The sequence below is a fragment of the Mchenga conophoros genome, linkage group LG2, assembly GCF_057382185.1.
Source record: "Mchenga conophoros isolate Kocher_MC1m ecotype Shallow Benthic linkage group LG2, M_conophoros_male_GT1.1, whole genome shotgun sequence".
NCBI classification, from domain to species: domain Eukaryota; kingdom Metazoa; phylum Chordata; class Actinopteri; order Cichliformes; family Cichlidae; genus Mchenga; species Mchenga conophoros.
This window is the reverse complement of record NC_140527.1, coordinates 2,184,470-2,211,332: the sequence shown is the minus strand read 5'-3', so window position 1 is coordinate 2,211,332 and position 26,863 is coordinate 2,184,470. Positions and strand designations below refer to the sequence as shown.

The 26,863-nt window shown below is 44.7% G+C and overlaps 1 protein-coding gene across 1 annotated transcript; it reads right to left on the bottom strand.

Annotated features, from left to right (window-relative positions):
* Positions 1-919: 919 nt before the first annotated feature.
* LOC146581445 (N-alpha-acetyltransferase 15, NatA auxiliary subunit-like) lies at positions 920-26,861 on the bottom strand. The gene is made up of 20 exons (XM_085282724.1): positions 26,656-26,861; positions 25,679-25,763; positions 23,906-24,010; positions 23,586-23,743; positions 23,266-23,400; positions 22,686-22,839; positions 19,212-19,331; positions 14,671-14,766; positions 14,105-14,211; positions 13,945-14,017; positions 13,663-13,832; positions 13,423-13,575; positions 12,514-12,642; positions 12,010-12,223; positions 10,675-10,868; positions 10,492-10,600; positions 9,412-9,510; positions 9,174-9,317; positions 1,588-1,685; positions 920-1,508 (listed from the first exon to the last, which is right to left on the bottom strand). The coding sequence occupies exons 1-20, from the start codon at positions 26,707-26,709 to the stop codon at positions 1,299-1,301; spliced, it is 2,607 nt and encodes an 868-aa protein (XP_085138850.1). The 5' UTR covers positions 26,710-26,861; the 3' UTR covers positions 920-1,298.
* Between the last annotated feature and the right edge of the window lie 2 nt (positions 26,862-26,863).

Sequence of the window (26,863 nt, the reverse complement as noted above, 5' to 3'; positions counted from 1 at the left end):
ATACACTGTCACAGATACTTGTCTTTGAGTGAAGATTTAAGGTGGTAGGAAAATAACTGCAACATAAATCTTTACTGAAGCTCAGTGTTTGACACAATGTTCAAACTCATTGCTGTAATAACTAATAATGATTAATATAATAACTATAATATTGGCCATATTATATTTACACTGACTTTAGTCTCATGAACAACATCAGCTATTTGTTATTTACTAACTGATCTTAAATAACTGTTCAGCACAGAAATGAAGCCCAACAATCATGTTTTACAGTCCTGTGGTCTCAGCCTCAGATACTCATCAAATCACAGCTCATGTAGAAACAAATGTACAAAATATGTTCTCCTTCATTTCTGTCAAACAAAGCTGTATGAAAAGTTTCCAGCTGTTAGTATCGTGGTTGCTAGGCAACCTGAGCAGCGCGTGGAGGCTAGACCGTCCCATTTCACAAACCTACAAGCCTCGCACTTCCGGCCTTAGCGGTCTTTGAGTACGCGGCCCTTGAGGACCGCTGAGGCTGCAGACCCTGAATTGGGATCCAGCCTGTGTGTCACAGAAATAAGAGGCTGCAGGGGAAGCTGCTTCTTGGGTCTGACACCGAGGGCAGAAGGCTGCTCTGAGGTCCTTGCCTTGCTAGCATGTGAAAAACCGGTCGAGCTGTTCGTCTTGCTTCGTTAACGGGAATAAGTCTAAACCAGCGGGGCCTGTGAAGCGCAGACCCAACAGAGCTGACTCGAAATTTCGAGTTATGGAGAATTTTTTATTTTTTGTGTGGTGGAAATGGGCATCCATAGCCATGACCTCTGATTGGGGTTTGAGGTTTTGTTGAGGCAGCCAACACAAACAGTCATGGCACTAGGCTGCATGTGATGTCACTTACCTGAGCACACAAACATCATTAACGCCATCACGAGTACTGTTTAGTTTTGCAAACATTGTTTTATTAATCCATCAGTTTGTAATATATAAATTACTTTTAAAAATCTGAGAAGCAGCTGCACCAACAAGAAGAAGATGGCATGAAAACACAGGAGTTATAAAAGCCTAGACTGTGTTTACAGAAGCCATTTACCCAGGAGGTCCACGTCTCCCACAATCCTTTCAAGCCTCCCGAAACGTATTCGTGTTTTTTCTGTTTTACATGTACTCAACAACAGTACGATTTTTGTTAAAAAAAGGTCTCTGTGTCTCCTGTGGCACTCGGTCCATCCAGCTCAGTGCAATGTCAGGGAGTTTGTTTGTTGTTGGGAGGGGCTACGGCGTGTGGCAACATGCTCGCTTCTCCTCCTCATCACGTCTCACATTTCATTCGCAATGTCATCGAGCTCTCCTGCCGACAGGTCGCCATTAGAGCTGATTACGGTGCTGTTGTCCTGGTAACCAGGCGGCATGAAGGCCAGGCTGTAGGGGTAGATCTTATGGCAGGCAGCTCGATAGGCCTCAGCTGCCTTCTGCTGACCCTCACCTAGCTGGCCGTCACGCAAAGCCTCCAGGACCTCGGCACAGATCTGCAGCACAACACACACAAAGTCAACTACAGTGGACACAAAGCTGCTGTGTGACGTCACTGTGGACAGCACCACAAACCTGAATGCTTCGTCCAGCCAGCGACTCGTCCAGCGCTGTAGCTATCTCACACGCCATCTTATCAGAAGAAGGCTCCAGGTAAACCATCATCTTAGCGGCTGAGAGACGACACACAATGATTTCAAACAACACTGAACATCACGTACGAACTGACAGAATCTGCACAATTCGAACGAGCATGAAAAGCAATATGACCGTCTTTGTTATCCGACACAGCCAGCGCTCTGTGGCGAGCTCCTTTCTAGTTCGTTGTAGATGAAACGGTTCAGAAACAGTTATTTTTAAAAGGATATTCTAACACCACCTCAGGAGGGGTTTCGCTCTGTTCTCTGTCAAGACGAGCGCTTCGATAATGAGGTCTGAGGCTCTGCAGAGGCCAATCTGGAAATTTACCTCCTGAAAGATTTGACAAAATATGAGTTTTAGGGGTTTATTAACATTATAGCATTTCCTATTGTATAGTTCAAATATAAGAATTATATTAAAGGGAACACCGACCCGCCGGGTTGTAGAGCACCTGATTTCAAAATGTCTGTAAACAGCGTCTGTTGCAAACTAGCATCACACGTTTGTTGTTTTACATTCATTTCTATGGGACCAAAGTGATTTCCTGAGCAAATATGAGTACTCATATTTTTCCCTTTTTACTCTCAAACACCCTAAAATTCACAATATGATCGATAAACATAAATATGACACGATGCCGTTTTAATTTAACATGAACATATAACATGACCTTTGAAATATAAAGGATCAGCAGAAGCCCGTTGATGGTAAGGGGAGGGATCTCAAACGTTTTACAAATGCATACATGTTCAAGTGCAAACTAGTAACTAAGCTTAAACATGTGTGCAGTCATTGGTGTGCAACGTTTGAGGGCTAAGCTGCTGCTAAAATGTTCACTTACTGGAGACAACATCAAAGTGTTATTCCACGTTTCCTGGATTATATTTATATTAAAACATGTAGAGCTGTATAAAGTGCTCAGCTGGAGGAGACAAAGCTGTGTAAGAACAAGTCCATTTAAACATTTAAGGTTTGGATAAAGGCGAACGTAAAACCGCTTCACGTGCAGTCAAACTGCTTTGTGTTTGTATAAAGGACGGGGAGCACACAGTGCCAGGTTTGTTTGGTTTTGTTTGCTCGTTTGTTTCAGCTCTTTGACCATGTTGGTGCAAAAACATCATCTTAAACCTGCCAAACTTGTCTTCCACATTTAAACAAACGGGAACAAATGGCCAGAAGCAAAGTGCCAGAAACACCATTTAAATTGACTTTTGGCACTTTGCTACTGTTGTGTTTAGACAAACAGTTACTCTTCCCTTATACATACACCAGTGTTAAGAGGCTTAAAGTTACAGCGTACCAAACTCCCACCAATAGTTAGAAAACAGAACTCGGTTGGCTGCAATATGCTGACCCCCCCTATCACGTGAATGATCCTAGCCTGGTGGGTAGGACAGGACAAACATGTTGTAGCCAAGACATCGAAGACACGACATTTGGACGGTACCCACGATGACCATGGTTGGTGTAACAGGGCGGCCCTTAGCGGCTGGAATCACAGTGAGATGGACCAGGGCAAGTGCAGTGGAACAAGTATTAATTTGCATACAGCTCTCCTTACAAACACTTCATCTACTGACAACTGGCAGCCTTAAGTACTTCCAGCTGTCACAGACTAAACCATTATTCCACTCACAGGTAAATTCTCAAATCCCAACCTTCCACCACATTACACAATATATCAATTAGAATAAATAAATATATATATTTCACAATTTCATATTAACAGATATTTGACTTTAATCTTATACCAAAGCCCTTATTATAAAAACCCAAACATCCAAGCACAAAGACTGCCCACACTCCCTTAACCCACGGTCTCTCCCAGAACCTTTAAATGGTGTCTGGACCTTGGAGACAACACAGGAAAGAAAGGTGAGTCCTCACATCTTACAGTCACTTCTTTGCATCACCTTTAATTCTACATTTTTCACACACGTTTGCATTACTTCTTACTGGTAAAGCTTATTTTCTCTCAGTCACCGTCCTTTTCACAGACACCACCACGTTCCTTGATGAGGAGCAGCTGTGCAGGATCTGAAACAAGGCTACCAACTGCTTTTAAAATTCCCAATAAATATTCAATAAATAATTAAACTTCTTATGTGCAAATCCATGGTTAAAGTGATAAAGTGCCCTTAATTAAATGAAAGGTGTGCTTGAAAGTGCTATAAAATTATAATATAACTAACAGTAAGGGAGTCCTCGTCCTTACAGCCAGCGGGCGTCTGCTACGGTTGGGACCGGATCCAGCTCCACCCCAGAGCTGTCAATGCTGGGTGAGAAACATCCACCTTGAATTACTCTGGAGGAGGCTGTCGGACTCTGAACGGGGTTCAGGTTGGTCTCAGCTGGAGTACAGGGAACTACACCTGACTTTCACATTTTCAATGGAATAAAGCCATTTAATCACCATTTAATCATCAAATGTGTTACTGAATTATTGTTTCTGACCAAACCTGAGGAAGCAAAAATTAACAAAAGGAAAAACGACACTGATGAGAACGCGACCAACAGGCAGAACGGGCGACCGGCAAAATAATCGCTCACAAAAGCAACGCCGGCCAGTTATTGTAATGGAAGCGTCAGTAACACTGAACTGTGTTTCAGTGCACCTGGATGAACCTTCCTTCAGCGTGTAACACCACGAGGAAGTTTTTCACTCATTTAATGCTGTTTATATAAATCTAAATCTCCACTGAAATGAGTTTGTTTCTAGACCGTCTCAATTTCCCCATGATAAACTCGGACGCTGCTAAAAAACCTGACGCCATGGCGAAATCACTGTCGCCGTGAGAAGCATGCAAAGTAATAAGTCTCCTGGTCCTGTTTCCACTTTAAAAGTGTCAGGATAAACTGTTCCCAGTACTGCTCACAGTGTATAAGGAATCCTTGCATCATGGCACCCTCAGAGTCCATTGCTCTAAATCTATCCCAGTGTCATCACTGCGACAAAGCCATCGGGCAACTTGACACGTGCTCTTCTCTTGCTCACTCCTCGCTCGCTTTTGGCAGAATTATTTCGATACCACGACAAAGATCCTTTCAGTGACCTTCCCCCGTGTTGCCATACTTAGGCTCCCAGTCGACTATAACTGGTTTACCTCTAACCAATGAAACATTTTGGCGTTTATTTCCTTACTGGCAAGACATCGTCTTCTCCTTCAGCAGAAGTCAACTAAGCTCCCTCCAGCACTCAGTGACACCACGTCTAAAATTGGAGAAGATTAGATATTCAGTGAAAGGTAACGCTGATAAATGTGATCATATTTGACGTCCCTATCATCCTTCTGTTCTCTTCAGTCTTTCTGATCGATGGATCCGATCTCTATCGATTCCACTCTCTCTGAGACCATGAAACGGTTCTCTATTCTAGTCTTTCTGCCTAGTTTTATATGATCATTTCCCTCGTGTTCGCCCTGTTGTGTCACGTTTCTGTCAGTGATGTTTGTCTCCCTGTTTTATTTAGGTAATCCCCGTCCCATTTGTTAAGTATTCAGGTTTATTTCAGTAGTATTCAGTTTCGTGGTCTCTTATCAGTTTCAGCTGTGTTCCCGAGGTGTTTCCTCTCTTTCAATCCCAAACCTTCTGTTATAGTTGCAGTCTTTGTCTTTTGTTTATCCCTGTTTTTCCTCCTTGTTGCTGTCCTATGCTTTGTACACGTTTCCATCTCTAGTTAGCTTGTATTCCCCAGTGTGGATTGTTTAGTTCCACAAACATTAACTGTGCATTTTCCTGCAGACGTGCACAGAAGCACTGAGTTTGGGGCTAAACTCCGCTGAGTATTAGCCTGTTAATTAAAACATTCATGAGCATTTAAGGTTACACAAAGGATAAAGTGACAAAACGGCAGTTTTCTGACAATCCTGGATAAAACCAACAGAGATTTTGATTATTTTTATGCAAAAGTTTTCCATTTGCAAGGTGAAGCAGGTAAACTTGGGGATGCATTCTTTGAGCTGTTAGTGCTCCCCACAATATCTGATGATTCAGCTTAATTTACATGCTCACACTGAGCTGAAAGAAATACAAACCATAATATCTTCCCACTTAGATAATAAAGCCAGTAACCAGATGCCTTCAACACTGGATTCTATGAAATGTTTAGCTGCTGTCCTACTTTGTTACTGCCAAAAGAAAAACTGGTTAATAGACTGAAATTATCCATCAGACCACACTGGCTTTATGCCAGGCAGGCACACGTATTTAATTTGTGTCACCTTGTCAACATTTTGTATGCAGGACAAACAGTGGAATCAGTCATTCAATGAAATAGAACCGTTCGACATGACGCACCCTTTAAGTTTGGTTTTGGACCCACATTTATAGAATAGATTGGTACACATCACGACTGTATACAACACGTATCTGTGGATCGTATATTCTGAAGCAATTTTAATGTAAAAGTCTACATCTGCTAACAGAGAGAAGCCAAACTGTTGTTCATTGTTCTTGTAACAGTGTAACGATCTACTCTAACAAAGGTTGTCCCCTTTTCTTCCTTTATGTGCTACAGAACTACATTACATGCAGTTGAGATAATCTCGTGATGATATTCTCTGACATGTCTCTAAGTCCCCTCTCTCTTAAAAACAAATGAGTTTCTGGTTTTTCTATACATGGAGGTAAGCAGATGTATGCCGGTCTCCTCTTGGGTGGATGTTACTTATTCACAGCCCGTCCCTTTCATAACAGCGATGGACGGGAATCACGACAGACAATCCAGAAGAACCTTCCACAGCTGGTTTGGCAAAATAAGAGAGCAAGCAAAGCGGGGCATCCATCCTGGTACGAGGATGTCAAATTAAAATAATTAACTAAAATTATTGTTCTGCCACATTTTTGCCACCTATTTGGCCAATTCTTGTTGAGAGTGGAAAATTACAAAGAAGTCAGAATTTCAAAGACTTATCTGCCAGAATCAGGAAGTTGGCGTTTTTCCCTTGGGATTGTCCATCCTCACATGGTGGGAAAACGGTCCACACTGCACACCTGCCCAGCGTGGCTGCGTATGAACAACTATCCCATAAGAATAAAACAACATTGCTTGCTGATCTCCATCACCCTACTCAAGTTAAATCATATTTTAGTAACAGGTTTGTTATTATTAAATACACTGAGAATCTGATGGATAGACAAAACAATACATTAAGGCTGCCAATATGTACTTTATGATGCTCTAATTTGTGGAAATCATTCTTTGAAACTAATTGGAAAACTGATCTAAACTCACAGTCTGCAAAAAGAAAGGCATGTGTAACATTTGGGATCTTTAGATAGAAAATACATTTGTGTCGTTCACACAATTAGAGAATATTTACAAAATCCCTGCATCTGGTACTTAAAAATTTGAGATTATATATTTTAAAAAAGCAAACGTGCCCAACTCGACACCACGGATGAATAAATTCAATACTGACGCTGATAAGTCTCCTTATTCCTGTCACAGTCACGTGCAGTGGATGCCACATTACTCCACAGAAAGGTTTCATAACCCCAACATCTCACCTGTCTGTCAGAGATGCAAATCTGTCACTGGCAACTTGATTCACTCTTTCTGGTCATGTACAAAACTCAGCATGTTTCAGGGTTTTTCTGAAGCACATGGGGAGACCTGGTGTGACAGGCTCAACATCAGTAAACAGGTCTGAACAGAGAAGTCAGAGAAGCTCATTTCTGACTGATGACAGCAATACAGAGGCAAGTTGTTGAAAATATACTGAACTCTTAGTAAGGGCTACTATTAGTCGCTGTTTGTTACCATTAGCCTCTGTTAGCTACTATTAGCCTCTGTTAGCTACTATTAGCCTCTGTTAGCTACTATTAGCCTCTGTTAGCTACTATTAGTCGCTGTTTGTTACCATTAGCCTCTGTTAGCTACTATTAGCCTCTGTTAGCTACTATTAGTCTCTGTTAGCTACTATTAGCCTCTGTTAGCTACTATTAGCCTCTGTTAGCTACTATTAGTCTCTGTTAGCTACTATTAGCCTCTGTTAGCCGGTATTAGTGAAAAGTCTTTGAAGTGAAATTAACTTTGTTGGACTCTGATGCTTGGTGAGTAAACTCCAATATGGTGTGAGAATGTAATTAAACTGTTTATCAGGGGGAAAGTTTAATTTTTAGATAGATTTTTAGATGTCAGCTGCCCAGAGAGTCACATATTTAATCTGCTAACAATAAGTGAGTAGAATAACATCAGGACTACATTTGCAATACATGATCCTTCATATCTTGAGTCTAAAGGTGCAGGCCTGAATTTAAATTAGCACGAGAACACTTTGAAACCCTTCGTCTTTGGTGTGCTGCATGTGTTTGGAAATTGCAATTACATATGTAATTACGCACCGTGTGTATTTATGATCCTATATCCCTTTTCCAATAAACTCAAAAAATTAGCAACTTTAACTAAAATATGCTGAAAATGCTCAAGACTGAAGTGAAAATGAGTAAAACAGCAGCTTCAGAAAACATGGAGGACTAATGCTCCATCTTTATAAAGATTACAGCCTGGTTTCAAAGAGTGAACAAAAGATTTCAGCACAGTACTTATTTTCCTCTTATGCTGTGTGTAAAAAATGTTTTTTAAAAAAGACTCTTTGTTCATAATAACAGACCTGTGGCCTGACCCAAAGCGGTCACTTCTAAAGATTCTCTTTCAGACACGTTTTCTAATATGTCTGAGCCCACAGTGTCTGACCCCACAGTGTCTGACCCCACGGTGTCTGACCGCACGGTGTTTGACCCCACAGTGTCTGACCCCACAGTGTTTGACCCCACAGTGTTTGACCCCACGGTGTCTGACCGCACGGTGTCTGACCGCACGGTGTCTGAGCCCACAGTGTCTGAGCCCACAGTGTTTGACCCCACAGTGTTTGACCCCACGGTGTCTGACCCCACGGTGTCTGACCCCACGGTGTTTGACCCCACAGTGTCTGACCCCACAGTGTCTTGAGCCCACGGTGTCTGACCCCACAGTGTCTGACCCCACGGTGTTTGACCCCACAGTGTTTGACCCCACAGTGTCTGACCCCACAGTGTCTGACCCCACAGTGTCTGACCCCACAGTGTCTGAGCCCACAGTGTTTGACCCCACGGTGTCTGACCCCACGGTGTCTGACCCCACGGTGTCTGACCCCACGGTGTTTGACCCCACAGTGTCTGACCCCACAGTGTCTGACCCCACAGTGTCTTGAGCCCACAGTGTCTGACCCCACAGTGTCTTGAGCCCACGGTGTCTGACCCCACAGTGTCTGACCCCACGGTGTCTGACCCCACGGTGTCTGACCCCACAGTGTTTGACCCCACAGTGTCTGACCCCACAGTGTCTGACCCCACGGTGTTTGACCCCACAGTGTCTGAGCCCACAGTGTCTGAGCCCACAGTGTCTGACCCCACAGTGTCTGACCCCACGGTGTTTGACCCCACAGTGTTTGAGCCCACAGTGTCTGAGCCCACAGTGTCTGAGCCCACAGTGTCTGAGCCCACAGTGGGTCATAACATTCACCACCAGGTTTGCGTACCAGCCAGTCTGTGTGGGATGGAGTTGGAGTGTTGGCTCAGGTAGCTCTTGTTGAAGCTCTGAGGGCTGCTCTCTCCAAACAGCCTGGAGATCTCGTGCTTCAGCACCGTTCTCACTGCCTCTGCCAGATCCGTGCTCCCACTCACTGTAAGTATATAAGACAGCCCAGTGAAGCTTTGAACGGTGATACCCCGAGACAATCACAGCAGTTCACGTAGCTCACAGAAGGTCACACTTACCTCCTTTGAAAAAGCGGACAAGACACTGATGCAGCCATGGATTATTAGGTTCTATGTGAACAGCCCTCTTTATGGACTGCAGCATCAGCAGGTACTTCTCTGGAGAAAGACAGAGGGACAACGTTTTTGTCATTTTTCCAGAATGTAAGAAAGTCGAACTCTGAATTCCTCCATCTACCTTCATTTCTAGATGTTCAGGCTGCTAGTTATTATTACATCTCTTAAGCTTTCTCGTTTTCCATGAGTCAATCTCTTCCATCCTAGTGCTCTTCTGTGCCTTTCAGATTCTCATTCAGGTGACTATCATCTCCACCTCACTCTGGAACCAGGCCATGAAGGAGAGGGTCTAGTGGCAGAGCCTTAGCCCACAGAGTCATGTTAAGGTGCAGCACAAATTAGCAACATGGGCCCGCCTTCTTGGGGCTCACCACCTGAGTGAATTGGGTTGTGGTCAACAGTTGATGCCCTTGCAGTCTGACCCCTGGCTACTGAAATAAGCTCGAGACTTGACACGTCACCTTCCTAATGGGCAGCCTGAGCTTGAAGGAGCATGAAGGTGAGAGATACCATCAGGTAGATGTTTCTCTGCACCTCTAGGTTGGGGAATGTGTCCGACTGTGCTTTGATTTGTGCCGTTGCTGGAGGAGATTCTGGAAGGAACTGGTGAAAAACACCAGGAAGTTCGATCAGGTAGCAGGACAGGATGTTTGACAGGCATGGTGTACCCACAAATATAGTGAGGGCACAAGTGCACTGCAGTACCGGCGTGGCATTTCAGAGGCCATGGACCATGAGAACTTCAAGTTCATCCTCCAGAAGAACTTCAACAGCAGTCAGAGAAAGGGTGGGGACATGGGAGTCAGACTCATCTGCATGCCCTCACCCACACTTTCCCTCGTCATCTACAGAGTTAGACCCTGCAGCATCAAAGCAAACGCTGCTCCACACTAAACCTGCACGTCATGTTACTGTGACAATAAGCCAAAGATACTTCTGGAACACCTAGTGTGGACTTGGACACTGGAATAGCAATACAACAGTACAAACTGAGATGAGTCTTTGTGCTGAAGCCCGTCTCACCTTTCCTGAAGTAGATCTCAAAAGCCAGCAGATGAGTCTCAACCTTTTTCCGCACCAGGTTCTTAAGTGGGATCAAGAACTTGACTGCTTCATCCAAAGGATTCTCCGGCTGGAAGGAGGAGTTGTTTCATTAGTAACATGTATGACTGAGGGCAGCTGCACCAGCTGCAAACATCTGCCCACCTTGGCCAGTTTGTCTGGTATTAGCTCCTCTTTAGGCCCTCCAATCTCTTCGTCATCATCCTCCTTCTTCTTCTTCTGGTTCTTGAGCTGCTTTTCCTTCTCTGCGTTCTTCTTCTCCTCTTCTAACTGGGCCTTCTTCTGTGCTCTTCGCTGTTTATTGCGCAGTTTCTTCAGCTCCTTGTCTGTCAGATTTTCTATAGAGAAGAAAGAGAAAACCAGTGTTATGACATAATGCAGTGCCTTATACTCCAGCTTTGCATGTCTGCTACGTCTGAAGACAGAACAGACCTCAACTTGACTGTACACTGAAAGACTGGTTTTAAAATTTGATTTAGTAAACAACTCGGGCTTAACCCCTGTACAGCAGCGGTCCCCAACCCCCGGGCCTCGGACCGGTACCGGTCTGTGAGTCGTTTGGTGCCGGGCCGCGAGAGTTGAGGTTCAGGTGTGAAATGTCTGGTTTTCAGGGTTTTTATCGGTGTTCAGCGTTATTTTGTCATCGTTTTTATCGTTTACTAGGTTTTCCTGGGTCTTTTCACATGTGTTATGAATAAATCTTCTTTTTTCGGTACCGGTACTAGTTTTATTTTGTTGTATTTATCCGCGACACCTTAAAGGCCGGTCCGTGAAAATATTGTCGGGCATAAACCGGTCCGTGGCGCAAAAAAGGTTGGAGACCGCTGCTGTACAGGACACCAGGCCAAAGCTTTTGGCTATGTGTGCAGGCCTGTACTGCAGAACACAGCCTAAGCTTGTGGATCGAGTCTGTGAACATATCAGATTCTGAAACTCAGAACTGTCAATGGCTTTTTTGTTTGTTTTAGTTCAGTTTTGTTTGTTTTTTACATTTTGTGCAATGTCCCAAATTTGAAAATGCTGTTTTCATGTACAGAGATAGTTTTACACAAGTTCTGCAGGAAAATGCATCCATTTTTGTTTTCTGAGTGGTATGAAAGTTACACATCTTTGCAAGCAAAGACTAAAAAAGCCAAGACCCCCCACGAGTGTTCTGAAAGTTAAAATCATCTTTAACTCTTTAACAATCTGTATTTCAGAAGCTAAATATCAAGCCATCTATCCAAGGTTGGTGCTTCAATCCCTGCAAGCCTAATATCCTTACAAACAAACTAAGCCTAAATTTGCATTGCGACACATCCATCTGAGTATGAATGTGTATGAATGGTAGACAGGAAGAACTTGCCTGTGTGATATGGTGAATGAGGTAAGCTGTGTAAAGTTGAGTGCTCAGATAGAAAGATAAGAACCAGTTCATAACATCGTTAAAAGAGCTACTTGTAAATCAAAGTCGTGCGGCGCGTGCACATAGAGTCTGACCCGTGTCTGCCTGGCTCTCCTTGCTGTCATCAGTCAGAGGTTTGTCGTGCAGGGTCAGGTAGATCTGTATTGCAGTGCGAGCAGCTTTGTAATAAAATGGGTGCTGCCGTAGGACATCCTCCAGCTTCAGCAGGTCCACATACGAGCGCAGCGTCATCTTCCTCATGCAGTAGGTGTGGAAGTCAAACTGGTCATCAGTGATCTCCACAAAATGCTGATGAGGAGAAGAAGGGGGCAGCTTTGATCAGCAGGTGATCAGAAAACTTCTGATCGTTATGATAACGTTAGGTCGTCTCAGTTACTTGGATTAAGACTTTGTGGAAATTAGCTGAACTTGAAAGGTAAGACTGTGCTGCAATCTATGATGTTTTTGGAAATCTTTTATTTGTCTTCAAGCCAGAGATTGTCACCTGAACTAGAGAGGTAGCAGGATATTGTAGAAAAGGTTTGAACGTTTGTCGTTAGCAGTTGGGTGGAACGTGTGAATATGAACAATGAACTCACTCTCTCAATTTCATGGCACTTCTTCAGGGCCTCTCCGTACTTGTTCAGCGCCTTGTAGGCCAACGCACATTCTGTCTGGAACCACATGCACTGCATCTCGTTCAGGTTATCCACTGCCGACGTGCCTTCCTGAAATACACAAACTTCCAAACTTACTTTGTGCCACCAGAAGACAAACTGAGGAAAATGATATGTGCTGGTGCTAAGCTGAAGCTGAGTAGCTGAAGAAAAGGTTTACGTAGACAACGAGGTTGGTGTTTTGTCTTCATGCAAACAGACGGATCACATCTTTGATCTTTTCAGCTTTGAGCTGAACTTGACAGCATTTCAGTCACAGCTGCACTGACCCTGTACAGCAGGTTTGTTGTGTCAGAGTGATGTCTGTGAAGGGCATCGTAGTCTAAGGAGCTTGGAAAGAAAAGCGTCTGGACTTCTTTAAGTTGTCCCTCTTTGGGGGGACACTCCCACAGGGTTTAAATCTGGGACTCTCCACCATGTGACTCATAGAACTGAAGAAGCTTCTCGGATGAGAGGTGAAACGTCTTCAAGCAACTTACAGAAGTCCAGACGCTTTTCTTTCCAAGCTCCTTAATCACAGAGTGATGCAAAAGGCAACACACACACACACACACACACACACACACACACACACACACACACACACACACACACACACACACACACACACACACACACACACACACACACACACACACACACACACACAGATATATAATCTCTTAACTTCAATTATAGGCTTTGCTGTTGAGTGCTATGTACAAACTGGAAGGCCAAACAACACCAGCTCAGGTCCACACTCCCCGTCCCAATGACTCCTCCCTCTCAATCACTGACACAATGCTGGAGTTTTATTACTTTGGCAACATTTCAAACATGCCATCTGCTTACTCGTGTGAACTTGGAGCACATCTCCTCTGCTTCCTTGATGAGGCCAGCCTTCAGCATGTACTTGGCACACTTGGAATTAATGAAGCGGTCTGCAGTGTCCAGGGCCTGAGCCTCGTCCATCCACCGAGCTGCTTCTTTTATGTTGCCTGCATGCTAGAGGGCAGAGGAGCTGGGTTAGCAGACATGGAAAGATCACACAGTGAACAAAAACACCTGTGTGTGCAGAGCTTTCCACCACACCTTGTAGATCTTGGCTTTGATGAGGAAGAGCTCAATGAGCGTAGGTGTGCTGTCGATGGCTGCATTAATGAACTCCAGCGCCAGGCGTGGCTGGCCGACGAAGTCAAAGTGCTGTGCCAGGAAGTACTGTACCCACAACAGGGTGGTGGGGGGTTCCTCCTTCCCATCATCTGTGCAACATTTAGTACAGCTGTCACTGAGCTTTGGTTCAAGTCACAAACTTTCAAATAAATAAATGGAGACTGGAGATGATGGAAACCATTATAACCAATTAGCACTCACCATTTTCACTAAACATTCGACAGCTTTTTAAACAGGTTTCATAGCCAACTACTGATTCTTCAATAACTGTGACCTGCACGTAGAGAAAACAACTTTATTATCCCTTTATTTTAAAGAACATTTTCAAAACAGACTTACGTTTTAAGCACCACAAACGTACTTTCTCTTTGTCGCTGTAAAGGGACTTGAGGGTGGTGAAGACGGGAGGACAGCCTTTGCTGAAGTTGATCCTCAGGTAGCTGTCCAGAGACTGACGAAACCTCTCCCCTGGCCAGCACAAACACACAGCAAACACACAGCGAGGTTTACGCTGTCACTAAAATGTGAGTTACACTCATAAGCTGACTAATCAGTTTGTTTCTGCTAATTCTGAGCGCACCAAATACAGAGACAACAAATCCCAGGTCATGAGTGTCGCCTATTCTGAGCCGCAGCTGATTCCTTCCTGTTTGCTGTGATGAATTCTAACTGTTGATGGCAACTTTTTACAAACCCTAAACTTCAGGGGCAGCGCATACTTGATAAAAACATGCTGGGTCCATCGTGTTACGCACTGACACAGATACAGCCATAAGCTAATTTTTTCTCTTTATTTAAAAAATAAAAACACCACCTCACAGAAGCAGTAAACACAAGTGTGAGAATAACAACATTGTGATTTGGTATTTAATAAAATAAAAGACATAACAGACAGAAAAGGTGTATTTGCCAAAAATCCAGGTTTACCAGTGAGGAAGTTGAGAGGCAGCCTTCGGGGAACGAGGCCTTTAGGAAACTTTATGCAGGACGCTTCATAAATCTTCTGCCGCGCCTCTAAACTGCCTGAAGAGAAAGGAGGAAATGGTCAACTAAAGCTGCAGGGGTCAGTTAATATCACAAATTCACACAGACAATCCAAACTTCTGCTCACTCAGGATATCTGCTGAGTTCAGTTTGTTTGGTGGTCAAATGGTGCATTATCTCGCAGCCACAGAGGACAACAAACTGTAACTACAAAGGGATGAACGTGGCTGTTAAGAGCTAAGAGTGTGCTATGACCACATTCCCCACATTATTACAGCACAAAGAGCAGGCGCCATGGCTCCATGCTGCTGTTCGAGCATCAGCAGGTACACAAGGACTGGGACGAGCTCAGACATCAGTTTGGAGCATAGAGCAGCAGACATGGGCTCACAGCTTGTGGATATTTGTGCTACATTCAGGCGTCCAGTGCAGATTGTGACAGAGGCTTCAGTTTATTGAATCGTATCAAAACAGCCTCCAGAAATGAAGTGGATCAGCGTGTACAACCACTGAAGACTCGAGACAGACAGATGGAAAATTGAAAGTGAAATTGAAGTTCTTCATCAGTTTTGTGCTTATTCTAACGTCATTTATTAAGAATGTTCATCTATAACGGTTAATAACCCTTAAATGACCACGAGTAGTAGAAATGTTAATAAAAATTGTCATTTTCACAGTATCACCTGTCATTGTGCAAAATGTCAAAGTTTTAATGTGAACAAAATGTTAGTGCTCAAACCCACAGGAGCCCCACCCTGACCCCAGGAGGAGGACCTTCACACCCACTGTGAAAGAAGCAGACGGGCTTTTAACTGGGACAAAGTGTGCAAGTAGTGGAGAAGAGAGAAGGACACACAGCAAAGAATAAGGTGAAATTCAAGTCTTCAGTTGCTAAAGCGTATAGTTAGGCTGGATCAGGTGACCCTGAATCCTCCCTGAGGCTACGTTCACTCTGCAGGTCTTGATGCTCAATTCAGATTTTTTGATCAAATCCGATTTTTTTGTCTGCTCGTTCACACTACAAATAAAATGCGACAGCAAACGCGCTCCAGTGTGAACGCTCAAAGCGGCGCATGCACAAAAGAAGACGTCACACACGACGCGCTCTGTTTAGACCCAGAGCAACAGGATGTTTGACTGATGGCCTTAATGTAAAGACTTCGGACTTTATGTTTCCCAATTTTGCTTTAAGTTATAAAGTTATTTTGTTATTTGCATAATAATGATCCTTGTTGCTGTTTTAGAGGAGCGGTGCTTCAAAGGATAGCTGCAGATTTCTGTCAGAATCTGCAGATTATACAGTACAAAGAAAATGTTCACGTTTCTCCAACGTTGTCTTCCCAACAGTTTCACTGACATCTACACGGGATGGCCAGGAAGCGTTCGCCATGTGTTCTCAGGCGCTTCTGCGTTGCTGATAATCGGCGTCTGTCTTGTGTCAGTGAGCAGCAGTCGCTGTCTAAAACATCAGATATGTATCGCATTCAGTACCACATATGAAAGTGACCCAGGTTGGATTTGGAAATATCGGATTTGTGGTTTTCACACTGTCACACTGTGACACCATGATCGGATAGATGGGTCGCAGAGGGTTAAAAAAAAAAATAGGATTTGATGCACTTTCACCTGCAGTGTGAACGTAGCCTTAGTTATGCTCCAATAGACGTAGGCTGCTGGGGATTCCCATGATGCACTGGGTGCTTCTTCTTCACTCACTATGTGTTAACAGACCTCTCTGCATTGAATCATATCTGTTATTAATCTCTGTCTCTCTTTATCCTGTCTTCCTTCTCTCACCCCAACCAATCACAGCAGATGGCCCCGCCCCTCCTGAGCCTGGTTCTGCCGGAGGTTTCTTCCTGTTAGGACCCTCTTACCCCGTGCACAGCAGATACAAACTTTGCAACTGACCAAAGCTACTTTTCCAGTTTGTGACAGAAATGAACATGCAGTTATCAGATGTCCTCAGTTCTCAAAAAAGAAACAACCAGGGGTGCCGGCGTAGCTCAGTGGATGAGCAGGCAACCATATGTCGTATGGCCGGAGAGCAGTACGCCCGGGTTTGAGTCCGACCCTCTGCACGTCCTCCCCTCTCTTGCTCCCTGCTTTCCGTCTATCTACACCGTCTCTATCCAATAAAGGCGAAAAGGCAAAAAAAATTTACCTTAAAAAAAGAAAAACAACCAGAAAATGTTTAAACAGACTCCTGAAACTCTACTTTCCACACGCAAAATGCCCAACATATGAGCAGTTCTACAAAAACATGTTGGTAGGGCTGTGCGATATGACCAGAATCTCATCTCCCGATATAAGACATCTATCGTCCCGATAACAATATAAATCACACAAATGTAACATTTTCTGTAAACTCTGTGAATCTCCACTTGTGTGAAGTGTTTCCAGCTGCGCGTCATGTAGCTGGAGTCGAGTGTTTTAACCGATGCATGAAACGACACATTTTTAGACACAAGTTGTAACGGCGCCGTTTTCTTTGTATTTATTACACGGCGTGCTGCGGGGAGAAGCCTGTTCTAACGTTGGAGTCTAAGGTTTATTTTTTAGCACCTGGCTTGTCTTTTTTACTTCTCATCTATAAATAATCTGCTCTTTCACGTGATTCAGTTTATTTTGAAAAGTCTCAACAGGATCTTGAGCTTTATTGTGAAAGGTTTATGTGGAACATAAACAAGCGGACACGCGATGCTGTTACCATCGTTGTTGCATCGACGATGCATAAAAACAGGCGCTTCTGTAGTGTGGTTATATTAAATATAAGAGAAAGAGAGACGTTTAATAAATGAATACAGCCTCTACAGTGACATCAGAACCATGAGAAATATTGCTGTAAACAGTTTATTTTGCGACACCACGAAACAAACGACAGCGTGAAATGAAACGACAGACGTTTTTATATCGTCATCAGATATACATCGTTATATCGAACAGCCCTACATGTGAGCTCTAACAAGAAACGATATGAAGGTCATGGCAAAAAAAAGAAAATGGATAGAGAAACTCAACAACAAGGCCCACTTACTAAGGCCTGGAACAGCTGTGTGTGTGAATCCACAGACGCCACTGAGTAAAATGAAATGTCATGTTCCTGACTCCATGGTGAGAGCAGTGGAACCATGCCGGGAAGGGTGGCACCGCATCCCCGACCTTTTCAGAAAAATGGACCAAAGTGTTAATGAAACCGAGGCATCCAGATTCTACACTGTGTGTGAGACGTGCTTCAAACGGGTGCAGGGTGAGCACTTCTTTGGACTCTGGAGGAGCTGCCTGTTGTAATTAGGTGCATATATCAGACAGCAACAAAGGTTTTGCACCAACAGAGTCCATGACCGAGCAGACATCTCCAGCCTGCGGTGCTGCTAGCTGCGTTTACTGGCACCGCAGCTTCAAACATCTCTGGGAAAACACTGCACTCTATTCTGAAGTTGCTAAGATCTCTAAAACCACCATATCAGGGACTGGGAAATGCACTGCATGAAATGAGAGCTGCACTTTCAAATGCAGAGATTCTGATGAAATATCTGTGGTTTCAAGGAGCTTTTTGTTTACAGCCACTGCAGATTTCAGCAGACCAAAGGAAACAGGAAACGTTCTGCTGGCATGTCTGTTCTTGAGCAGGAGACTTTCACCAGCTGCCACTTTATTATTCCTCCTTATTTCTGTTCGCTGTCCGAGTCTGACTGTCAGACACAGACCCCTCCCCCTGATCTGTGTGCATGTGTGTGAGACTTTTACAATCAACTATTATTATCTTCTCATTAGGACTGTGTGATATGGCACAGCTCTACCAGGAAGCACAGCATCATAACTGCAGGGCAAGTACAACAGAGTATTTGTAGTACTAATAACCACAAACACAGGAAATACTGGTGCTGGCCAGTGGTACCCGTCATCTTTCTAGTAGATACACCTGGAGCATCAATTTCAAAATTCTAGATCACGTTCACAGGATTTTTTGAAAACTTGACCTTTGAACTTGGGGTCAAAGTCACTGAGATTGGACCTCAGACTGGAGATCAGAACTTTTAGTAGATGCATTTCTAGAAAAAGTTATGCAACACTGTCTAAAATTAAAGCTGTGCAGAGCTCTGTGTGTCCCTGAGGCACATATCTGTTCCCAGGATCCTTTCTAAAGCTCAGCAGGAGTAAATGGTAAACTGATTCTTATATAGTGCTTTTCTACTCTGCCGGAGGACTCAAAGACCAGCACGTGCATAGACATTCATTATATGTGCTGTTGTTTCCTTGCACACAGAATAAATGCAGCTCGCTACTCTCTGCGTCTCACTTCATAAGGGAATTTTTCTAACAGGCATAAATTTGAGACTCAACGTTGCTTTGTTCTCCACGTGATTGCAATCACAAACTTGTGTCCACGCTGCCTGTGCAGCAGCCAGGCAGGGAGACGACAACGCCTTCATTATAATAAGTAACAACAGAAGAAGTGTGATGGATGAGAAAGTCCTCACCTGGCTTTAAGGCCTTTTCCAGGCCTTGGTAGTAGGCCCAGTTTTCTGGGTTCCTTTCCTGGAGTCTTCTGTAGACCTCTGAAGCCTCCTGATGTTTCTCCAGCTTTAGCAGCAGCTCTCCTGCAAACACAAACACTCGCTGACTCAGAGGTCTCACACTTTTAACACCAACGACACCCACAGCCATTCTTGTCTCTTTCCCCTTTTGTTTGCTGAAGGCCGGGTTTCTTTTGTTGATGAAACCTTGACCCTTCTGCTTTGTCGCCCTCCAAGTTGCCAAAAAAGGTACTGTTTACACCTGGAAATGTTCCAGTCTGGGTTTAAAACACACCACAGCACCAAATCTGCTCTTTTAAGAGTTTTTAATGACATCTTTTTAGCGATGGATTCTGGGAACAGTGTTTTTAAGGAAAGGGAAGGACAGCTACAGGCAGAAGATGGAGAACCAGCTTCAGCAAAACAACGTTGGTGAAGTCTGGAGAGGCCTCAGAACCATCTCGGGCCACAAACAGCAGAACTCTCTGCCTGGGAGGGATGTGAGATGGGCAAATGAACTGAATCATTTCTTCAACAGATTTGACTCAGCCATGAGGCAGTCTACAACATCAGCTGCAGACTCACCCACCCCCACTGCTGCTGTTCCACCTCAGACACTTCCCACCTCCTCTATTCACCCTGCTCACTCCCCCCACCCCCAACAACAGCATCCAATACACACTCAACACAAGGCTCCAGCCTGTCTCTCTCAACCACCCAGGTTAGGAGGGAACTGAGGAGGATTAATGGCAAGAAGGCAGCGGGCCCAGATGGCATCAGCTCGAGGGTCGTCAGGTCCTGCGCGGACCAACTGTGTGGGGTGATGGAGCACCTCTTCAACCTGAGCCTGAGGTTGGGAAGAGTCCCACAGCTCTGGAAAACCTCCTGTGTTGTACCAGTGCCAAAGACTTCACGCCCCAAGGACCTCAACAGCTACAGGCCGGTGGCTCTGACATCCCACCTGATGAAGACCCTGGAGCGGTTGGTCCTGGCTCAGCTTCGGCGCCTAATAAGCTCATCACTGGACCCACTTCAGTTTGCCTACCAGCCCGGCATTGGAGCGGATGATGCCGTCATTCACCTCCTACATCGTTCCCTCGCTCACCTGGAGACCGCTGGAAGCACTGTGAGAATCATGTTCTTTGATTTCTCCAGTGCCTTCAACACCATTCTTCCCTCGGTTCTAAAGGACAAGCTGGAGAACTCTGGAGTGGACCATCACCTCACTACCTGGATCCTGGACTACCTCACCGACCGACCACAGCATGTGAGGACTCAGGGCTGTGTGTCGGACAGGGTCGTCTGCAGTACGGGGGCCCCACAGGGAACGGTTCTGGCTCCGTTCCTCTTCACCATCTACACTGCAGACTTCTCCCACAATTCCACCCAGTGCTTCCTGCAGAAGTTCTCTGATGACTCTGCAATAGTCGGCCTCATCACTGATGGGGACGACAAGGAGTACAGAGGTCTGACCCAAGACTTTGTGGACTGGTGCCAGCTGAACTACCTCCAGATCAACGCCAGTAAAACCAAGGAACTGGTGGTAGACTTCCGCAGGCACAAGCATTCTCCACTGCAACCACTGAACATCCAAGGTATGGACATTGAGGCTGTGGACAGCTACAGGTACCTTGGTGTTCATCTGAACAACAGACTGGACTGGACTCATAACTCAGACGCCCTCTACAGGAAAGGGCAGAGCAGGCTGTACCTGCTGCGGAGACTCAGGTCGTTTGGAGTGGAGGGCCCACTCCTGAAGACCTTCTATGACTCTGTGGTGGCTTCTGCTATCTTTTATGGTGTGGTCTGCTGGGGCGGCAGCATCTCTGCTGGGGACAGGAAGAGACTGAACAGGGTGATCCGAAGGGCCAGCTCTGTTCTAGGATGCCCTCTGGACCCAGTGGAGGTGGTGAGTGACAGGAGAACGGCGGCTAAGCTGTCATCCCTGATGGACAACATCTCCCACCCCATGCAGCAGACTGTGACAGCACTGAGCAGCTCCTTCAGTGGGAGACTGCGGCACCCACGGTGTGGGACGGAGAGATTTCGCAGGTCTTTCCTCCCCACTGCTGTCAGACTCCATAATAAAGACTTTAACTGATCAAGCACACACATCCATACATATGCAATAATACTAAGTGCAATAATCCTTTCTGTCATCGTTGTATTTTTACTCAGTTGTATATAGCATTTGTATTCTATTTTTATCTTATTGTATATTTATTTTATTTTATTCTACTGTATATAGTATTTTATTTTATTCTATTCTGTACAGTTCTGTACTGTATTTATTCTTATTGTATTCTAATTTTTGCCTCATAACTTTTGCACTGTCCACTTCCTGCTGTGACAAAACAAATTTCCCACGTGTGGGACTAATAAAGGTTATCTTATCTTATCTTATCTTTTACCTGTGCTTTAAGATCTAACAGCTGCTTCTGACACAGCCTCATCTCCACACTGGAGCAGTGGGGGCAGCTGTCAAAAATTAAGCCGGTCCTGTTTAGATGCCACCTGGAGACTCCGATCCATGCATTCATCACGTCTCTCCTGGATTATTGTGATTCTCTTTAGACTGGACTCGGCCAGGCCTCCCTGTCACGTCTGCAGCGGGTACAAAATGCTGCTGCACGATTTTAAACCGGTACAAGCAAACGAGAGCACATTACCCCAGGTTCAGTGTCCCTTCATTGGCTTCCCATTAAGTCTTAATGGTCTTTCCCTTCTTATTTGTCTGAGCTGCTTCCCTCCCACATGCCGTCAGTGCTCCTCAGTTAACCAGGTGCTCTTCACTGTCACAAAGACATTTAATAAAACCAGACGGAGCCTCTGCAGTTTCGTCTGCCACTGCAGGTCAGGCAGGCTCCATCTCTTGCTGCTTCTCAAACCCATTTAAAAACACACCTTTTCTTAAACCTCTTACCCTGTACGGCTTTATTCTTTTATTTTTGTGTACAGCTGTTATATTGTTTTAAAGCGCTTCAGAAATAAAGTGAAACTGAAAAGGAATGAGCGTAGCAGGGAAGGGCTGGGACTAATCCCAGGCACCATGGAGCGAGGTGACATCACATGGAGCGAGGTGACATCACATGGAGCGAGGTGACATCACATGGAGCGAGGTGACATCACATGGAGCGAGGCTAACACAGAGACATTTACAGTCACATTCACAGCTAACCCCACTAACTGCACGTCTTTAGACTGTGAGGAGCCCACCTCCTGCTGTGAGCCAACAGTGCTGCCCACTAACTACACACAGTACACTGAGTGTGCTTTATTCTTGTGTGCCAAATCTATTTTGTTGGCGCTAAAGTCCAGTGAAGCTGATAATTCATTTTCTTATGAACAGCAGCTGAAAAACATTTGCAGAAGCTGCAGACTTGACTTGGTTTACCACCTGCAAACACTCAGTGAGCAGCACGACACTGCACTACCCACCTCGGGTCTCCTCCACAGCCAGCTTGTCACAGATCTGTTTCTCGTAGCTGTTGAGGTGATCGAAGGCCTCCTTGTGCAGCCCGGCTTCCCTTAGGACCTGGTTCTGATACAGCAGCAGTTCACTGTACTCGTAATCCACTTTGTCAGGCGATGTCTGAAAAACAACGCACATAAAAAGGAACAAAAAATGATACATTGCCACATGGACTTGAAATGCCCATATTAGGCCGGATGTTTCACTTTGAACTTCACGTATATTCTTTTTATTATTAGTAGTAATTTTCCTAGAAGGTTGGATGGACTGGACACCCCAGAGTGCACACTAATGCATCGATCAGACCTTCTGCTGCTTCTCACTACAGACAGCCAAACAGACGAGCCTAACTTCCTGGTCAGAAAAATGAAGCCCGTGCAGATGTCCCTTAAACCTGCCACCAAGTGGCAGCAAGTGTAGCTGCAGAAAGACGTGCAGACTTCCAGAAGTCGATGAGAACAAGGCTTTTTCTGCAACAGCTCGAATACTTTAAATGATCACTGTTTAGTTAAGGTCATGAAGGTCTTCTCATCCAGAGCTACTCACCTGTTGTGTTTTGCGGAATTCCTCAACAATCTTTGCAGCCATGTCAAAGTCCTCTAACAGGTGATAAGCCACTGCATAGCCGATCCAGGAAGCTCGTTGGGCTGGGCGGAGCTGTAACAGCTGGTACCGAGTCTCCTGGAGAGGGAAAGAGGCGCCATGCGCACGGAAGCAGCAATGTTAGTCCACAACTGTCCGTGTTTACAATCCGACTTTCCGTGTTTTGACGCTAAAAAGGAAACTGACGCACGAGATCAGTTTGCCCAGCGTCAGCCTTCTACGGCCATCTTTTGATTCAGACGGTCTCATTTGTCATTCCTCACCCTGTATCCTTCCAAGTCTCTCATCTGGATCTGCAACAAGGAGAGGTCTCGGAGAATCTGCAGATTGTCCTTATCCCACTTCAGAGCGTTACGGTAACACTTGATGGCCTCGTCATACTTTTTATCTGAGCGCTGCAGCAGGCCATACACATGCCAGCCTGGCACGGTCAGAGCGTCAGAGAAAATCACGCATAAACACAGTTACCCACACGTTACACGAGTTCATATGAGGACTCAGGCAGACATTTTTCACAGGTTTCTCAGAGTGGATTCAGCAGCTGCTGTTAAGCTGAACAAAGGCAGGAGCACTGAAAGGATACAGACGTGGCTCTTGAGGTCGTTGCGCAGGCCTCGTCTCACCAGCTCGTACGCCTCCTCCTTCTTGCCCAGACAGTTGAGAGTTAAACCCTTCATGGCCAGCGTCTCTGGAGCAGGAAGGAGTGACGCATTCAGAGAAAGCTGACACGATGTGACGCATTTCACCACTCTTAAATGTTACTTTCTTCACAGAGATATGTGCAGAGAGTAATTTAGCAGCTTTTATGTTAAACATTGCTCATTATATCTTTACTGAGTTTCGTCAAACTGTAAAACCTCAGCAGCTTGCATTAAAAAGCCTGCACTCCTCTGGGCTCCAGGCTTTCCAGATGATGCAGGAACCTCTGTGCTGTGATAGTAACTGATCAACTTTGGCTCACAGTCTGAATCGCAGCTCATCATGGAGGCGTTAACAGTGACGAAGCTTCCTTACTGCTTTGGACTTCATTAAAGTCTGTCTGCTCCTGAAGCCAGAGCTGGGAATGATCTTACCCTAACAGTAAGACAACATATTAGTGGTGGAGAGCAGAACTCGTCAGCCTCCTGGTAGGTGCACCTATGGCATTAATCACCTTGTTCTCAAGTTATTAGAGTTCTTCACAGGACTTTCAGACACCTTGACCAAACTGTCCAGGATTATTAGTAAATACACCGATGGTATCAATTTGAAACTCGGTGAGGGGAAGTTTGCTTCATCACAGAGATATCAGCAGAACAGATACTTATGACACGCAACCATCTTATTCCCAGTTTTTGCTCACTTACGGTTCTGTTGTTGTCGTCGGCAACATAACTAATATTGAACTGAACAGTTTTCAATATCAAGATTCTGAACATGTGACTCCACTTGGGATTTTTCAAAGTACCACAGGCAGCAATTATTCCAAGCATGACATTCTTTTGGAAATGAAGACATTTACATAGAGTGCAAAAGGGTTGAGCCACCACTAATTTCTTTATTCATACATTCAACTATCAGGGGTTCAGCTATCAATTATTTTATTAAGCAAGTACTCCATCAATAATTCCATTAATTAATCGAGTAATCAGATAAAAAAATTCTCTCTTATTAACGAGCAATAATAAATATTCAAAAGAGCAAAAAAAACGCAGGTCTTTCAGAGTGATCTGCTCTGGGTCCATTATAGAAACTGCATCCAGCTGCAAACATCTGTCAAAAAAAGACCTTTCCAAATGTATTTATGTGCATTTTAAAATTTTACATTTCGAAGAAATAATTTTCTTAATTGCAAAATTAAATACATTTTAAAAGGTCCGAGAAAAAATCTGAAGCAGAATCAAAGGTCAAAGTCAAATAAAAGAATCTTAATGTAAGCAATGTAATGTTTGTAAGCCTTAGCATGTGTGGCAGCAGCAATAAAGAAAAGCAAGCAGTCTGAACTTTGGCCTGTGCTTTGATGCAAAGTGTCTGTGCTGCTGAAAACGTTATGATGGTGCAGATATTAAGAATGAATTTTAATACTAATTCAGTGTCCAAGATAACAGACCCAAAGTTTTACTGGCAACATTTTTAGTTTTAAACTTTAGAATACTGAATGTAGGAGTTTAGAAAGAGCGGCAGTTGTTTACAGCTGTTTAATCCCAGTGTTCCTGGATGAATTCACACTGGGATTCTGGTGCTTATTCCACTGTATGGGAGTGCAACCAAATGTACACAATGATCACTGTGTCACATTGTGTTAATATCATTAAATATCACGTCACCCCTAAAACGACTGGAGGCTGACAGTGAGCACGGTGCATCAGGTTCTTACCTCCATGCTCAGAAAACTTGGGGTTACTCAGGATCTGTTTGCAGAACTTCAGACCATTCCTGTACTGCTTGTGTTCATAACACCTCTGTGAAAAAGGACAAAGCACATTATATCAGGTGCCTGACACTGCAGCGAGTCATCTTAAAGTCCACGAACAGTACATTACTGTAGGTCTGCAAAAGAAAACACTGTTCCAGTGACTCTGTCCTTCCTCCAGCCAGCAGGAAAAGCACCACATGCTCCTAAAGCAGCATCAACAAGTCTGCGAGGATCCCCACGGCCCAGTGACGTAAATGTCATCACCGTACAGTCAGCGCAAGGGTCTGTTATTGTGACCACGCAGACCTGCCTGCAGAACATTTACAGCAGTTTGTAAGACTTTATGCTTTCTCCATATATTTCAATTCAAACCGTCATTAAAGCTTATTATTGATAATGCGTCTGATGCAGTGTAACGCCACAGCGAGGAGCTGTCAAACGGCAGCAGAGGGCATCAACATGCATGCGTGTTTTCGAGTCTCTTAACTATAACAGAAGCGGCTGACGTGTTTCGATGTACGTTGCTGTATTTAATAAACCGCTGCGCCTTCTTATCTATGCGACACTGTAAATGATCAGTAGAGCAGTGAGAGGAAGCTCCTCGTACCTCCATCTGGGCTGACCAGCTCCTGCAGCCGCTGGACTTAACTAGTCCAACAAGGTGCAACTGTTTTGGAAACAGACCCCAGACAAACGTGCTCATAGACGTCCGAGCCGAATACGTCCCCATGGCCAGGCACCAGAACTACAACACGTGACTGGTTTCGCGGTGTTCCAGCTACTGCTTAATAAAACTGCCGACTTAATCGCAGTGTGTCTGGCGTAGCGAACACATCCCTAATTCACTGGCACGTCTCTTGTAGATCTCGCAACTGAAGGCTACTTGGCAAACTACCATTAGCCAGCAAGCTAACGTGATCTCGGGTATTTTAACCTACCAGAATTCTTTTGAAGAGCGCGTTCTCTTTCGGCGGCAGGGTGATTGTGGGCATTGTAGTAGCTTCTTATGTCTCTTTCGGTTTAAACATGAATAATAATGTCCTGGCTGAGGTAGAGAGACCAGGCTGTTTCGATCTTTTGAGACACCTCTCTTTCTCACGTGTTGACGCCAAGGCCCCCTTCCGAGCAAAATGGCCGACGCGCTTC